Source organism: Saccostrea echinata, unplaced genomic scaffold (genome assembly GCF_033153115.1).
Source record: "Saccostrea echinata isolate AGI-Se365-2 ecotype Australia unplaced genomic scaffold, CSIRO_AGI_Sech_v1 ptg000028l, whole genome shotgun sequence".
In the NCBI taxonomy this organism is placed as follows: domain Eukaryota; kingdom Metazoa; phylum Mollusca; class Bivalvia; order Ostreida; family Ostreidae; genus Saccostrea; species Saccostrea echinata.
The window spans coordinates 5497383-5515026 of NW_026889777.1; the positions used below are offsets into that span (position 1 = coordinate 5497383).

Below are 17644 nucleotides of genomic sequence, written 5' to 3' on the forward strand. Positions count from 1 at the left end.
TAAAAATTTAATTTTAAAAAATATCCACCAAAAAAAAAATTAATTGTTGTTTTGACTATTCTCAAGTGCCGTTTTGCATATTTTCCAAAGGCCGTTTTCACCAGGTACCGTTTTCACTTGCACCCGAAGCCTGTGGTTTTAAATAGCGCGAAGACAAATTGTGTGGATACCGTTTCAGATTTGACCTTCACCTTAATAAACTTTTTTTTACCTCCACAGGACAAAAGAGCATGAAGTTGTTTTACCTACTAACGTGGACTATTCTCGCTAAGTCTGCATTTTCTTGGGACACTGATGATTTAGAGCTTTTTGATTTAGTAGAGGAAGTAAACCAAAATTTCTACGATGTTTTAGGGGTCCCTTCGGTAAGCCCTCTTTCGATCTGTAAATGATTCCAGTATTTTTTATGAACATCTGCCTGGTCTGTCGTAGTGCTTGCCTTATAACATATAGAATTCATTGCTTTTTTTTTTATTTTTATGTAGACAGCTTCGTCCTCCGAGATCCGGAAAGCATACCGACGTCTTTCACTCACTCTTCATCCTGACAAAAGCAAAGAGGAAAATGCTGAAGTTAAATTTAGACAAGTTAGTAAAATTCATTAAGAATCATTCTCATTACAGGTCCGGTACAATCATACATTTGTATCCGTAGCTAGAATTTCTTACAAAACTATTCAGAGTAGCTTTATTAGCTTTGAACTGGTTTGATAACAATTCAGGAGAAAATGCTGTTCAACATGTGTCTCCTCCAGACAGCTGCCAGAGCAATTTCAATCAAAGTTTTAAAAGTTTTCAAATATCAGTTGTCAGATATTTGTGAATTTTTGTTTCTTTCAAATAAAAAACAAACTTGTGAAGACTTAAGTGTATTAAAATACCTAAATCAAGCTACAGTGTACATAGCAGCTAAATGAAGATACATAGGTAGATCAAGTTACAAAGCTAATTTCAGTGATTGTACAAGACCTTTTTACAAACACAGTGTGTCAGATTCTTGACAATGTACAGAAAATTGAATATATCAGTGATCAATTTTGCATGGGCTCACCAAGTGAACCTGAATCATGATCATTCTCTCCCAAATTGAAAACCTAATTTTTTTTTTTTTTTTAAATATCAATTTAATGCACGAATAACATTTCTGAGTTGACGCTAACATTCAAATTTGTCTTTTTCAGTTGGTTGGTATATATGAAACTCTTAAAGATGAAGAAAAAAGAAAAAGGTTTGCTTATATGGCCATTTGCATCCATGCATTCCAATGGTTAATGACACTTCAAAAAAAAAAAAAAAACAATTATGAAAATAACAATAAGTAATACTTTCAATTTCTAAATGTACTTTGACCTGAATATTCTACTTGTAAGGCATAGTGTTCATTATGAAGATACTAAATCAACAGTTGAAACTTTTGGTAAACATGCATTTCATTTTTTCAACAAAAATATTCTGCTGTTAAAATATTATACAAGATATAGCATTTCATTCACAAATTAATTGCTAATGATAAGTCTCAATCTGTTTTTGACATGTTTCAGGTATCACTTAGTTTTAGAGAATGGCTTGCCTGACTGGCGGCAGCCGATCTTTTACTACCGTCGTGTTCGTAAGATGGGACTGTTGGAGTTCTTTGTAGTTATTTTCGTTATCACAACAGTGGGCCAGTATATTGTAATGTGGGCGGTGTATGCAGAGAAGAAATTCACATTGGTACATTTTTTTTTATTTATAATTTTTCAGATGTAACTTTTTTGGGGGTTATACAATGTAGATTTGAAATATTTCCTGGTAATTTAAAAATTTACATTTATTAATAAGTTTAAACTTACATATTATTATGTACAAAAAGGAACCTTTTCTCAATTGTTTATGTGTAAAATTAGTTAAATCTAATTTTTCCAGGACTTATATTTTTTATATGTTATATGCAACATATTTGTAGTCTGAAAACTTTGGCGAAATGAGGGAAAAAGCAAAAAGTAAAAACAGAAAAGCACGTCAACAATTAGAGGATAAAATAGACACTCTACTGGAAGCTAGATTGGAGGCCGTGCCTCGCCCTCGTATATCACAACTATGGCCGGTTGTATTAACCATATTCACTGTGATATCAGTTGTCAATATTCCAAAAAATTTGAAGAAGAGGAGGGAAGAAAGAGAAGAGAGGAGGAGGCAGGAAGAAGAGGAAGCAAGAATGAGAGAAGAGGAAGAACGTGAGGATAATTTTAATATTTTTTATCAGCCTTTGGAAAAAATGATATCAATATTACATTCAAGTATCTTATCATTTGTCCGCTCTGAAAACATCAAGAGTATGAATCTCAACATAACATTGTACATACTCTTGGATTTGAGCAACACTGAATTTGGCCAAATGAAAACTGAATTTTTACATAAATTAGACTTTGTCTCAGTGGAAAAAAATGTCTGTGTTATTTACAGTAAATTGACATCTCCTTGAGTTACTAATATACACAGGTGAGTTAAGGCTGGGTATAGGCATGTCTATGCAAAGAAACTAATTAAAATGCCTAAGGACTATATCTATTTTACAGAGAAGGTTAAAACTTATAGTCTAATACATACTTGGTACCCGCGACATGAGATAGCAAGTACACATTATGACGTCATATTATGACGTCATTGTTCTTTACTACACAAGATTATAATAGACATCAACAAAAATGCCTCGGCACAAGGGCATGCTCTATTTTATTTGACTGAAACAAGGTATATTTAGAAGCAAAATATTCCAATGTTTGCTGGTATTGCTGCACAAATATCAACAGCTCAGTTGTATAATTTCAATTCGTAAAGTTTTAAGTTGAATTGGGGTAAAAATGTACAGTCCGGTATAAGTTTCCTTAAATTCCGATCAAATTAGAAAATGCCTAGGATTTGTGCAGCGGTTTCATTAATCTATAGAATATTCTTATATATATACTTATATATATGCGTATGTAGATGCTGAAATCTTCTTATTCTGTTAATTAAATAATTTTGTCTTAATAATATATCTGTGTTTAACAGATTCTGAAATCTTTCTATTCTGTAATTTCTTTCTCAATAATTTTTAGTGTATCTAAATTTTATACTCTTAATATTTTCAATGATAATTATAGTTCTGGAAAAAGAAGAGAAATCTAAGCCTCGGTGTGATGCAGGATTGAATCCAAAAACAATCAAAATAGCGGAGGGAGAGGCAGTTGTATACAATAATGTCATCAAACATTCAGGTGATAAAGATCGGGAATACAAACAGGTCAAGGTTTGTAAAGTGGCTATTTCCTCACAAATAATTGTATATGTATACATGTATATCAGCTCCAAAATGTGATGGAGAGGGGGTCAATTTTGTGGAAATTCTTTAAATTCACATAGCAAATCTGTAAGAATTTAAGACAAGGGTATCTTTTTCTCCATCCCCCTTTCTGTAATAGACCCCTCCAGAATTTAATTTATTTTATAGGCCTGCTTATAAAAACATAATAAATTTTGTAGTTTGGCCTATTTATTAAAAAAGAAAGAATACTTCTTCTGGTACAATTTTGAAAATGAGTGTAAGATTAAAGAGGATATTTGTGACCAAGAATTGACAAGGGGTTTTACTTTGTAGAGTGGGGAATGGACAGATGAAGAGGTGGCAAAACTTGCAAAGGCTGCCAACAAATTCCCTGGAGGTACCCCCAACAGATGGCAGAAAATAGCGGACCTTGTGGGGAGGCCCACTGAGGAGGTGTGTTATAGTTGTCTAGGCTTAATACAAATCAAATCCTGATTAATTCACTGTAACTTACTGTAAATCATATTTTACTTTAAAGGAGTAAGTAAAATCCTATCTTACTAGATGGAGGCAAGTTTTAAAAACCTTATGTGATGGGAAGCTTTACATGTATTAAATGACTGCTGTTGTCATATGAAAATTGTGAAATATTTGTGATTTACAGTTACTAATAATTATTCTGTTCTTTTTTGTCATTGCATGTTATAGTCATGAATATACAATGTATAATCATGTATTTTCTGAAAATTTATATGTAGAAAAAAATATTAGTTATATTTCTACAACCATGTGTAGCATATAGACACACACTATTTATTTCAGGTAATTGCCAGGTGCCAAAAGATGAAGGACAGTCATGCTATGACATTATCTACATCAGTGCAAGGTAACAAACATTTAAAAAAGCAAGTGCAGCAACAAGCATTTAAAAAATTGTACAATTCTAAATTTGGATTGCATCTCTAAGACATGGCCAATCATATGCAGAATTTTTTTTTTCTTTTGGCAACCTTCAAAAATGGAGGAGAACTTTTTGATGACATTAAAATGTGATGGACCTTTGTTTGAAAAGTAGGGATATACAGTAACCATTTCTTTCCACAAAGAATTATATGCGGTAAAAGCATATTTTTTTTTTTTTTGAAAATCTCTAGAAATGTACAAAATTGTATACATATTGTACAAAAATTCTTAATTAACAAAAATTATATAATTTGGAAGGAGATTATCATCAATGCTTGTTTCACTGACGTCACAAACTATTTGAATTTTTCATTATTTTCAAGATAAGGGATGAAATGGACAAAATTTGTGTTATTTTGAGTATAGAATTTACTGAGCGCAAGCTTGCTACAGAACAATATTCACACATTTGATTGATATTATAATTCTACACATTATATCAAAAGATAGAGCTAGTGCAGACGTGTGCTTGATGACTTTTAATCAAAATATCGACATGAAATACACTATTTTCTCTCAAAACCATTGAAAATTTGAATTTACGTAATCTTTTTGATGTCATATCTAACATAGGACATCATGGCTGATGAAAAATTGGTAATGCTCTCAAGTCTGCAGATACCTCTGCTTTAGAACATAATTATAGATTTCTCTCTCAAAGTTTGATTTTGGGGCAGATATTGGTCAGTACCGAATATTGTCCTTTCAAGAAAATATTGGTCAGTACTGAATATTGTCCTTTCAAGAAATAAGGCAACAAAGAAAATAAGACAACAAAGTAGTTGGTGTTGAAAGATACAATGATGTCCCTTTTGAAATCAATGATGTACATTCATATATATGTTTAAGTATGAAATGTTGTGCAATGAATTTTTATTTGTAGGGGGAGTGGGAAAAGCTAAGAAATCTCAGGTTATATCAGATGACATCATATCTCAAAAGTCAGTTGAAAGTGGTGACAGTCAACAAGAAAAGCAAGCATCTCAAAATGGTGATATACAACTCAGAAAAAGAAGCAAAGCTTCCAAAAAGACAGTAGATAGAACATTGATGATATCTGATGTAGAAACACTAAAGAGTTCTTCTAAGGGGGATAACTCTACCTCAGAAGAAGGAGCTTCCTGTGATAATACTCAAGACATTTTAAAACTTACTGATGAATCTGATGGTTGGAATAAAAACCAGCAGACAATTCTAGAATGGGCATTGAGACAACACCCAAAAGGAACAGACCAAAGATGGGAGAAAATAGCAGATCATATTCCAGGAAAATCAAAGGTAAAAAAAAATTGTACCTGTTTTTTTGTATCCTTAGAAACAACTTTCACTTACACAATAGATGTTTATGAATGTACACTACAGTAATTGTTTGCAGATATACAAAAATATGGTGAGACATCATGTTTTTCAACTGTTTTTAAAGTTTCATTGCTACAGACAGTTAATTGAAGTGAGAATTGAAAGAAAAACATACCAGAACGCTTTTTAAATTGATTACTGGCTGATATTCTTACTCATACACAAAACATAGATTAACAAGCAATATATCTACATGTAAAGATTTCTGTATTTGCTGATTCATATTATGATTTCTTAAACGTTATGCTTTCATATTTCTTTTTATAAAAGCTATTTGAACAATTTTTTATCAAAATATTTATACTTTGAATGAAATTTGTATTTAAAATTTGAAAGATTTTAGTATTAAGTTCTATGTCAATTTAGGGAGTTGCTTTGTACATGTACCACACATAATGAAAATTTATTGATGTTATTTATTTTACAACAGGAGGATTGTATATCCAGATATAAGTACCTAGCAGAACTAGTGAAGAGGAAGAAAGAACAGACAGGAAAGAAAGACTGAAGACATAAATCTGAATCATATTTTTCTCACAAAAAAATTCAATTGTGCTGTGAACACTGCCTTCTGTTTGGGAGTTAATGAAAGATCAGAACATGATGTAAACAATGCCCAGTTGCACATTTAAAACCATAGGTCAGCTCACAGACTGTGGACTGAGTATACATGTACTTAAAAATCCAAAGAAAATTCATGCATTAAAATTAGTCAGTAAATAGGCACATCTTACATATATTTTGATGTACTGTATGGATTCTTATTGAAGAATTAAAGTAAGCATGGAAGCTTACAAAATATTTAAAAAAACTATATTTAGATATCATGCAAAAGTAGCTGTCATTCAGTTACAGAACAATCATTGTTTTAAATATAGATACAAGATTTTGTCATCTCTATATTGAGACTTAATTGTTAAGCTTAGAGAGTGTGCTTCATAGGATTATTGTACTTGCCAAATTTATTTTTACAAATTTCTAAAGAAGGATAGTTGTTTTTAGATTTTTTAACAGCAATTTTTTAATAAACTTGTTCGAAAAATGTGTTATCAAACTAATCTGATTAAAATCAGATCCATTGATCCGCTCACAAAGATCGCTACACAAACACACCTTAAGAAGTTTTAAAAATATTGACGTATCTTAAGGCATATCTTGCATATCGCTGTAACTTATTTAATTTTTAGAGTAATGAATGCCAGAAATATTCTTTATGTGAAGTTGTTAATCTTAAGATGTCAGCTGATTTTGAAAGGGATTCCAAATGCTGCTGATAATCAGCACTTTGAAAATTATGACAAAATGCTGGCTAGCCTTAAAATAAGAATAAAGGAAACTTAAGAGACAGAACCATATTGACGGAGGTAGAGAAACACCAATTGACATAAAGGAGTCATAAAATTAGGTTTTATTAATATAACTGTTGCGTTGAATTTGTATGTATTAGAACTGATTTGAGTTACTGGTGTTGGTTGGAGGGGGATTGTCATGGAAAAATTTGCAAACGTCAAACAATAGTTTCATTATATATTTTATTCCTGTTTGAATTGAAAGGAAATTCAAGGAAAATTCAGCGGCTCAGACCTTCAATTGATTCACATAATTCTATACCGACAAAGCCAGTTCATTCCGGCATTGTTTAGTGTCGATAGGTATTTATTCCGGGACAAATTAAGATCCCTATTTGATAACATGTATTAAAAGGGTACAAAAAGTTTGCCAGACGGAACCATGATACTAAAAAATATTATTCTGTTGAAAAAAAAATGTACTTTTGGTTTTTCGAGGAATTGAATTAATACGATAAAAACGTTTGTTCAGGTCAATACTTTAATCACTGATCAATGGAACCCGGAATGTTTTGTCAGTATGATTTTTTTTGGAATGAACATCCACTCAGATATCTTTGATTATCTGAAGATTTCATCCTTTCTTTTGGTATGCGCAACGATTCATTTTTACTGAATTGTGCAGAATTATTGAATTTTCATCTTGCATCGATACCCAAATTATAGCTTTGGTGTAGTCTACGAGTAGTTGTTTGCCATGTTTTATTGAAACCAGAACCAAAACTATAGGACGAAAAGCGTTTAACTAAATTTTACATAAACTTCTCTCTTTTTCTTTCTTTTAAGTAACCAAGAATTAATACACCATTCTTTTAAATATATATATTATTCACACAGAATTAATTATTCATCTTAGTGTACTTGTAAACGAAGAATTTATGTAGGAGTGTAGCATTTTGAAAAATTACAGACAGACGATGGGCACCTTACCACCACAGGATCTCTTCTAATCTTTGAATAGTAGAGCTAAAAATTATCAGACAACATTCTGTACGTGTCGCCGTTACATTACTATATCTTTTTCAGTACATGTCATTATTTTTCTTTTGCATCTTTTGGTATATTCCTCTTACTTGAAGCATCATTGATAACTGTTTATTGCTAGCTTTACCAAAGCTATAGATAATGAGTTCGATTCCGTCAGGGATTCTGCTATTAAGTTGTTTGTTCTTTGATTGTCCTACTTCTGTAACAGGTCCCGTGTTTTATGGAACAGCTTCATCACTTTTTGCTTTCTCGCTCGCTGATATTAACTGGCACTATAATTCTGAAGAAATTAAGTTTCTAATAAAACACCATCAGCCATTGATTCATTTTCTTCAGGAGTGTTCGTTCGGAATTCTCAGAAGAAAGACAACCAGAAGTTACAGATAAAATTATGCATTACAGCTTCAGTAATATTTTGACATCTAGATTATGTCAGATATGCAACAGTTCAAAGGCATTACTGTTTCATCCCCTTAAACAAATACACACTTCACCTAATAGGTTTAATTAATGTAAAGTAATAAATGCATGCTGCAATGGCATTTTTAAACAAGCTTGGAAATTGAGATGTGAAAAATAATTCACAATTTCTTCATGCTCTTAGAAGTCTGAATTCTTGTGCTAACGAGAAATTCTGAGATTTCTTTTTATTGATGTATGCTATGCATGAAGCTTTATTTTGAAATATTTTTCTAGAATGCTTATATTTTTTAAAGTCTGTCATATATATATATATATATACGAGTATATATATATATATATATATATATATATATATATATATATATATATATATATATATATATATATATATGGGTGGGTGGGTGGGTGGGTGTATGTATGTATAACGGAAATTGACGATGGAAAAGCTGAAGTCATCTCGTTTGTCATACAACTTAGTTAATAGTTGGCCCTTATCGTCTGTAGTCAGTAAAAATCCAAGTATGAAACAGATGTAGCAGAATCTGAGGTGTCTTTAATTTCGAATGCACTTGGATATATCAATATCGACATATGAATGGAAGTAACGATTAATTGTTAATTGATGAAACACCGTCGATATATCTGAATGCCGAGCTGAAGGCCACAGCAAGCGTTTTCTTCTCATGTGGAAGCTATTGAATAAATTTTGCTTCATAGGACTATAAAAACAGGTCGGCTAATAAAGGAGCACAATTAGAGCCCATTGGAATACCAAGCTGAACATTATGTTGGACCACAAAGACGTGTCAATGAGGAACTCCAGCATCCTTTTTATATCAATTAGAGAACTTGTGTGTATAGAATCAGCTAGAGTGATTTTTAAGAATTAATTTTGCCGATGACAAAGATAGGAAAATTTCCGAGTTCCATTTTTATTGAAGAAGCAGTTGTCTACGATATAAGTCTATTTTTAATTTCGCGAAGAATGGTTGTACATAAAGTGCAAAAAAGTCATACTTTTTGATGTTAAGGTCAAGATCTAGTAAATGAAAAGAGCCTACAGATTTCTCAAACTTGAGAAATAAATTCCTTTTATGATGCTTTATAACTATAGCTCGGTCAAATAAGGTGTATCGGGGCATAATTTGCAAGAAAACAAGACGAAAAACCATCTTGTAAACTGTCATTTTCAATGAAAAATTAAGAAAGCCAGTCACGAATATGGGAGTTTTTTCCATATCAGACGAAGGAAATGTATTCAGATTGCCTACAGTCTCTCAGAAAACGGTAATTTGTATGTTCTTAGCCTCTTCTTTAAAACAATGTAAAATTGAATATAGGTATCGGGATTACTTTTCACATGATTTCAAATTGAATGCCATGAAAATACTTTATTTTCTACATAATTCTATTGGAGCTGTAAAGTACGGGAAAAGGAAAGTTTAAATTGATTATGACGTCATAATGGATCTAGCACCGAAAAGACGGTCTAAAGTCATTTACTAGATCTTGACCTTAACTTGATGACTTTTGAAAAAAAGTGTAATTTTCAATTTTCTAAAAGTTCTTTGGAGTTTTTGAGAATCCACATTTGATTTACACCACTTCCAGAATATGCTGTAGCACAGTACGTCTGAAGTTTCTTCTTTCAAGCAGTTAATATTTTTGTGAGGAGTAAAGATAGGGGTTTGGTAGAGCATTTGCTGGACCCGGCAATGTATCTTTTTTGTAAGGATTTTTTATAGTTTAGGAATCCAGTATAAGTAGGATAGAGCGTACCTACCTACGATGACTGAATTACTCAAAGTAATAAATTGGACTGAAATGTTATTTTGAAGAATTTCATCCTTAGAAAGTGAACTGTGGGTATACAGTGGATTTCTAGGTGTAGAATTAAAACCAAGTTCTTCTTAAATACATTTGTAATAATAAGCCTCACAAACAAAGACGATATTGTTACAAGCCTTGTCTGCTGGAACCATAATATATTGTTCATGTAGTCTTTCTAATTCTTGTATCACCTCTGATATAGTGAAAACGGAAGGATAGATGGTTCGTACATTGCCTTTAAACTTTATACCACGATTCTTTGATATATTTCTAAAACATTAGTTACATTCTAACAAAGTGTTCACGTCTTCCCCTTCATATTTAGCCCAATGTTTGACATAATCTTCAACAGAATTAATAATAGAAATGAAGTTATGTCACCAATTAAAGGATGAAAGTCGGGGCTATCTGTTTTTGGACCTAAAAAAAATAACTTCAGTTTAAGGAATTGAACTTACATGAAAATTCTTAAAATTCAATGACAACGGCATTCTTCATAACATTAGATCAAACATTTGTTTTTGTAAACCTGGGCACGAGCTCTAGCTGTTATTTCTAGTAAATGTCAACGTTTTACCGGGTGTATTCAATATGTTTACTCACCACATATCATTGAGCACGTACTGACAATACTGGTGAGTTGGTTTTGCTTTCCCATATTTCTGCTCTGAATTTTCTGAGTTTTTTATTATTACACAATTTTTTTTCCAGATTTAAAGAAGTTTCTAAACACGCTTTCAAAATATTTCGGTGTTAAATGTAACATATAAGTAATGATATTATACTGAAAATTTTTGAAAATACTAACTTCAAATCTGTGTCCAAGTCCCTTGAAATTGCTGTGCACATTAAATGAATTGATGATATACATTATGTGCTTTTATGTTAATTTGGCACTTTTGTAGAAGTCGTTGGGTAATTTTAGTCATTCACCATAAAGACATCTAACAAGATTTAGTTTCTCTTTACTTTTGAATACTTTGCACCAATAATGGCTTGACATTTCCAATGTTCCAAATTTTAGATATATATTTAATCTGTTTTGGATTTTTCAAATTATCAGTTTACCTTTTGCACTAAGGCCGCAAAAATCAGATTACACTTTAAAGGGCTGATTTTCCCGGTGGTATTAAAGGAATTACATAAAATTAATGCTTATGTCTCACACGGTGTGGGTATGTTTCTATTTCAAATGTGCCCAATCTTTTGTCAATTAGACGATCCTTGAAATCAGGTTTGTCCTTGAACTAGAAATAGAGGCAAAGAGTGGGAAATATAAACTTTATGTCTTTATTTTCGCAATCATAGATGTGATCTTATAAAAGTAACCCAGTCTCATTAAAATAAATGTAACAGAAATATATATAAGAAAACATTAATTGGGACCGGGGTGACACTCGAACATAACTTCCACAATCAAGTAAAACTGAAATAAACAATGTACATATTAATCGTTTACCATTAATATACTAGACATATCAAAAATCAAATATCAATTAATTCAGCTAAAAATTGGGAAATGAATATTTACTTATCGCTAACAAATTTGAACTCTTACAAAGTTTTAAGAATAGAATTTTTTGCTCGTCTTTATGCACTTCTAGAAACGATTTACATAATTTAATAATTAAAAAAAACTCTATCTCCCTACATAGAAGAGTTGTACTTGTTGATAAGCAAATGCATGTATTATTTCCCTTTAGCTAAATATATTTGAGATTGTAAAAATAATTAAACATGATATATTAATATATATATATATATATATATATATATATATATATATATATATATATATATATATATATATATATATATATATATATATATATATATATATAACATTATAACATTCGGCTTATAACAAAGTTCCAAGGTTTTTACTAAAATATATTAATAGATAGTGCATTTACAAGAATCATAATTAATTGTTAAACCCAAATTAAGAAAATTAGGAAATAAAGTTCTAAAGTTCTAAGTTGAGTTTATCTTTTTTAGACAAAAGTCAGAAACCAAATTCTGAACCTAATTCCAAAATAATTTAAATCCGTCTTTAAAAAAATTGAAAGTAAATAATTTAAATACAGGTACATACCTATAAATAGAGGCGAAGAGTGGGAAATATAAAGTTTATGTCTTTGTTAGCGCAATCATAGATGCGATGCGCATTTCCCAACTCTTGCCCATTTTAAAGAATTAGTTCTTGAAAAAGGACCAATCAAAAATTATAACTTAGGATTTTCAGAAAACAATTAGTAAAAAGGCAATTAACGAGTAATGATAATTAATAGTTACAAACAACTTTTCGCTAAAACAATTCAACTTGAGTAAACAAGGTACTCGGTGACTTCTGGTGCTTGAACAATTAATTGGTTTACATCTGTCTGACAGCAAGAAAAAAATAATTACATCAAAGGTAAAAAGTGAATAAAATACAATTAGACTCAGATGTCACAATTTAAAGAAAATATACTTTGAATCGTGAATTAGAAATTATAAGACATTTTACACATTAAATATACAACAACCAGAAAATAGTGTAGTAAGGAAAACAATGTCACATATTTTAATTCTTAAGACAAAGCTATAAAACTATATTTAGGCTAAAATAAGGGCTTTATATGCGACTGAATGGATTTAAATATATATAAAAAAAAAATAATAAAAATAGTCAAAAACTAGGTTTGACACTTATAATAAAAGAAAAATAAGTTGTAGCAAAATAAAGATGAAAAAGAAATTTTCAACACAAGAAAGGAAAATATGTAATTATAGAAATTTGTAAAACCGTTTGTACAGGCTTTATTATTGCTTGAACTTTTCTTGAACCATCCTTATTTTTGCATTCTCCCCAAAATCTGTACTCTTATATCATTATTAAAATTAAATATAAAAACAAAAAAATACTGAAATTCCTCTAAATGTCCTCATAGATGTTCTGGATATTGATGTATTTCATTCATTTGATTGATTCATTTTGTTGTGCATGTGATTGCATCCAATAAGTCCAGTATGTTCACATAAAAAGTCCCACATCATTTGTAGCTTCAAGTCATGTGAGCTTTAAATGTCAGTTCTTTCCTGAATTTATTGTTTACAATGGTAAGCTGTGGTCCTTATGCTTTTTACAGTTTAAATGGTGTTGTATCAATAGAAAGTCATTTCAGCATATAAAACATAAATGTATGTTATGTATTAATAACACACACACACACACACACCCTCACACACACACACACACACACACACACACACACATTTAAGTCAATATGAACACACTTGCATTTTTAAATTAATATACAGATGTAGATATAGGATCCCTTATAAAAAATACTTTAGTAAACTATTGTTAACTATAGTGATAACTTTGACACTTTGAATTACTATAGTGATCACTATGACACTAAAGTGATAACCATGAAAACTTTGAAATACTTGTTCTAATTGTAAAATATGTTGTAAATATCTGCATTGGTCTCTTGAGTGGGTTTCCTCAGCTGTGCTGAAAAAAGAGATTAAAAATACATAAATTCAAACAAGAATTTCTTTTTAATAAAAACAGCGAAATAAAAACGTCCATGGATCACAATGCATATTTTACTGTCCCTTATCTCACAGCAGAAAAAAATCAATTAAATGACCCATAAACCAAAACGTGATCAAAAGATCATGAATTAAAATATTTTAATGTAGTTATATATTGTCATCATTTACTCCTTTGTAAATATATTATCTTGCGTCTGTTCTCAATTTGTTTCTTGGAGCTTTCATCGTAATATTTTCCTATGCATCATCCAAAACAATTTTTTTGCATATTTGGATGTTTGATTATTCAAAATTTTCAAGAAAAAATTCTTTAATTCTGATTTCACATGTAGGTTTTATTCTGGTATTGTCTATACTGGTCCTGATGATGATTTCAGCAATCCTGCGTTGTGTTTGTTTAATATTAATTACAATTTAAAGATTTGTTGATATTCAAGACAATTTTGTATGTTTCTAATATATTTTCCTTTTTAAAAACTGCAATTTCAATTTTGAAGGAATCCTTGTGCATTGGAGAAGGGACTGCGAGTAATTTGAAGAAGAAAAATTTGAATCTGTACAATAAATGGGGGCATGGCCTACATATTTGACAAATCATATCCCTGTTATTCTTGGAAAATTTCTTCATTTGATTTAACATTTTAAAGTTTTATTTCAAGGCACAACTCTTATACCCCGGACCATGCTCCTAACAAACGTTGCAATGCAGCACAAAATTTAGAAACTTTACAACCGTTTTGTTATTTCTTTGCATGGTGGCCTTAAAATAGAAGCGTTCGAATAAGTCTCTTCTTTTTTTTTTTCTTTTTTTTTAAAATATATAATTGATACCCACAGAAAGAGAGTTATACTCTTAATTGCATAAAATGTGAAGCTCTTATTCTAATCCAAGGAGTAAAAGGATAAAAAGGTAAAGTTTTTACCAGTAGACAAAGTCTAGAAAATAGACAACAAACGACTTTGACCTGAAAAGCTCAATGAAATTTCCAGTTCAAGTGATACAGTGTCGATTAAATTTAATTTTTTCCACTGTTTCCATTTAAGTATCTATTATTTAAGTTAAACTGTATCCGAAATGATTTTTTGATAATGGAGATTAAGTTTATTTTGAATTCAGGAATAAATTTTAGGAATACTTACCAAAAATTCCTGAATGTTTAAATATCTGTATATATTTATTGTGGTATTTTCCAGTGATCCGACAAAAAGACGGTATTTGTTATCGAAAGCCAAATTTCGTGGTCTAGATATTGTATGATCTTTATCTAGTATATGCGAAAGGAACCTCCCGTCTTTGTCAATCATCTGTACTGTACCTGTGAATTCATCACATATAAGAATGTTTGAAAGTGCATCTGTACATAATCCATGTGGTTTAAGTCTGGTCTGGGCCAGGTCCTCTGTAGGAGAAACGATATTGACCTCTACTATCTGTAACTACTACAGCCCCATGGCAATAATCAGACACGATAACATCTCTACTTCTCTGTTATGTATATTGGTTTTATATACAAGGATTGACTATAGTTGTTGCCTTTAATGGTTTGGATTTTTTGACCTAAACTGGTATAGCGATTAACCATGGCAGTCTGAGTTTCACGACTTCCCATACCAACTAACAGCTCTTCATATGAAGAGGAGAAGTGGATGCAAAGAGGTTCCCATTCTTTTATTCTCTTTATGAGAATCATCCGGTTGTAAGTTTCAGTTTCCTGTGATATTTTGCAGATGTTATCATTATTATCTACATAAATCAGTTCACCAAGACTTGTAACTGTATAAACTCCATCTCCATATGCTTTCATATCATTTAGTTGGTGCAGAGGTTTACCTTCTAGGTTCAGTAAGACAAGGTGTTTATAATAATCACTAATCCAGAAGGTCTCTGACGTAACACAGGAAATATGATAGGTTCTGTTGATGACTGATTGTTGAATAAATTTTAAAAATTCAGTTGGAATCTGTTTCAGCAAATGCTTTTTCCTTACTTTCCTTTTCCGATTCTCTAAGACGTCGATTTCACTTAAAAAACTGACAACTAGCTCTTTATTGATTCCTTGACTCAAAGATAATAGCGGAAGTTTTGAACAGTTCTTGGGTATGTTCATCTTTTCAGAAAGAGGAGCTTTCTTGAAAACTAAGAGAAACTGGACAGGTGCCACAACAGGACATTCGCTATTGCCTACTAAATATTGTAAGGTATTAATATGTCTTTTCACGGCTTTAGTTTCAGTATGTAACTTTGCTTTCATGTATTGTTTTAATTTTCGTACAACTGTCATCTCCATAAGCACACAGTCTATTACACATTTCATTTTTAAGGCTTTATTCTCCATAGATAATCGGTATTGTGTTTTTAGCTTAGTGCACTCACTTTGCTCTATGTCAGATTTGATTCCCCTCAAAAGAGCACAATTGTTGAGTAGAATCTCGCTTCTAATGTTCACTATTTGGTTTTCGTGTTCCCTCCACATCTTGTCGTAAATCTTTCCAATAGAAGATAATTTGTGGCTGCTGTGGTCATTACACGAATTGCAAAATGGGGTATCACACTGGTCACACCACTTGTGGTAGAACTTATCTGCGTGCTTTTTGCAAGATTCGGGTACCGTAAAATCCCCGTACTTTAATCTATCAATGACTACATCATGTTCCTTAGTATTGAGATCAATAACATGATTTTCCTTGCAAGAGGTACAGAGATCAAGTTTACATGTTTTGCAAAAGTATTCTGCATCCCTATAGAGACACTTCATACAGAGTGGTACTTTCAACTTCGTGTTCATAATTCTGAAGGGGCACTTCTCCCGATGTTTAAAATGTTTCATAAATAATAATGACAATAATGAGAGTGCAAGTTTTCAATGTTGTTTCTTTCATTGATCAGTTAATTCCTTATATCAGAAATATCCGACGTTCTGGTTTAATTTTATTTGAGAATTCAACAATTTTCAAAGTCACACAGGGACCATTTTCATTTTAACGATAGGCCTGATATTGATTTTCCAGTTTCAAAAACATGCACACTTTACCAGAAATAAAAAAAGAAGGTGCTTGAAATTATTACCGACAGCCCAAAATGAACAAAGGATACCACTTTGGATGAATATACTGCTTGTGTCCAAATATAATGATAGCCGGATTCACTAAGAAGATGTATACATGACCATTTAGAGTTTTGTTTTCGTTAATCACAAACTGTTAACAATGTGTAATATATACAATTTACGGAAATGGTTAAGATCGTGCGATATTTACAAACAAATATCACTGATTTTAACGGGAAATATAAACGAGCAAATACGGGAAACCCTAATTAATTTGGTTGTACATTGTTTCGGCCCTGAACATATTCACATATATATATATATATATATATATATATATATATATATATATATATATATATATATATATATTAGAATAACACGTACATTGCGTGTTTCTTCGTAATTGTTTTTAGAACATAATTAACGGCATTTATTATTGATGTTTGAAAAATTAATAATTTGTAATAGCTGTAAAAATGATTTTTGTTTCATAAGGGAGATGAAAGATGCTTTTAAAAATTCGCAAGCTTCATAAAAATGATCTAGAGTAACCTCTCCTTGTTTCGCCAAGTATATATGTAATATATAGAGTACCTTTTAACGAGTGTATCTTCAGATATCAGACGAAGGGGCTTGTCTCCCGAGTCTGATATCTGAAGATGCACTCGTTAAAAGGTACTCTCTATGTTTTGTATCATTGTTCTCAGGTATTGAGTTACCAATAATCTATCAATTTCACGTTAATAACACGTAATTCAACTATATATTCTCATGCACTGAATTAGCCATGATCTATCAAAATTTCATCAGACCATTTGAGCCGTCCCATGCGAAAAGGGCCCTTATGTATTT

At 31.1% G+C, this 17644-nt stretch overlaps 2 protein-coding genes across 2 annotated transcripts; one reads left to right on the plus strand and one right to left on the minus strand.

Annotated features, from left to right (window-relative positions):
* Positions 1-230: 230 nt before the first annotated feature.
* LOC133193662 (dnaJ homolog subfamily C member 1-like) lies at positions 231-6649 on the plus strand. Its single transcript, XM_061329616.1, has 10 exons — positions 231-365; positions 486-587; positions 1181-1227; positions 1541-1712; positions 1945-2215; positions 3125-3270; positions 3619-3738; positions 4108-4171; positions 5132-5526; positions 6038-6649. The coding sequence occupies exons 1-10, from the start codon at positions 231-233 to the stop codon at positions 6113-6115; spliced, it is 1530 nt and encodes a 509-aa protein (XP_061185600.1). The 3' UTR covers positions 6116-6649.
* An 8571-nt stretch (positions 6650-15220) lies between these two features.
* LOC133193936 (uncharacterized) lies at positions 15221-16528 on the minus strand. The gene has a single exon (XM_061329849.1). The coding sequence runs from the start codon at positions 16526-16528 to the stop codon at positions 15221-15223; it is 1308 nt and encodes a 435-aa protein (XP_061185833.1).
* Between the last annotated feature and the right edge of the window lie 1116 nt (positions 16529-17644).

What these genes read in the sequence shown, in the direction of transcription:
- LOC133193662 (XM_061329616.1), top strand. Translation starts at nt 231, where the DNA reads ATGAAGTTGTTTTACCTACTAACGTGGACTATTCTCGCTAAGTCTGCA. An exon ending in ATGTTTTAGGGGTCCCTTCG is followed by an intron (nt 366 to 485) that starts GTAAGCCCTCTT and finishes ATTTTTATGTAG; the next exon opens with ACAGCTTCGTCCTCCGAGAT. An exon ending in TGGGGAGGCCCACTGAGGAG is followed by an intron (nt 3,739 to 4,107) that starts GTGTGTTATAGT and finishes TATTTATTTCAG; the next exon opens with GTAATTGCCAGGTGCCAAAA.
- LOC133193936 (XM_061329849.1), bottom strand. Translation starts at nt 16,528, where the DNA reads ATGAACACGAAGTTGAAAGTACCACTCTGTATGAAGTGTCTCTATAGG.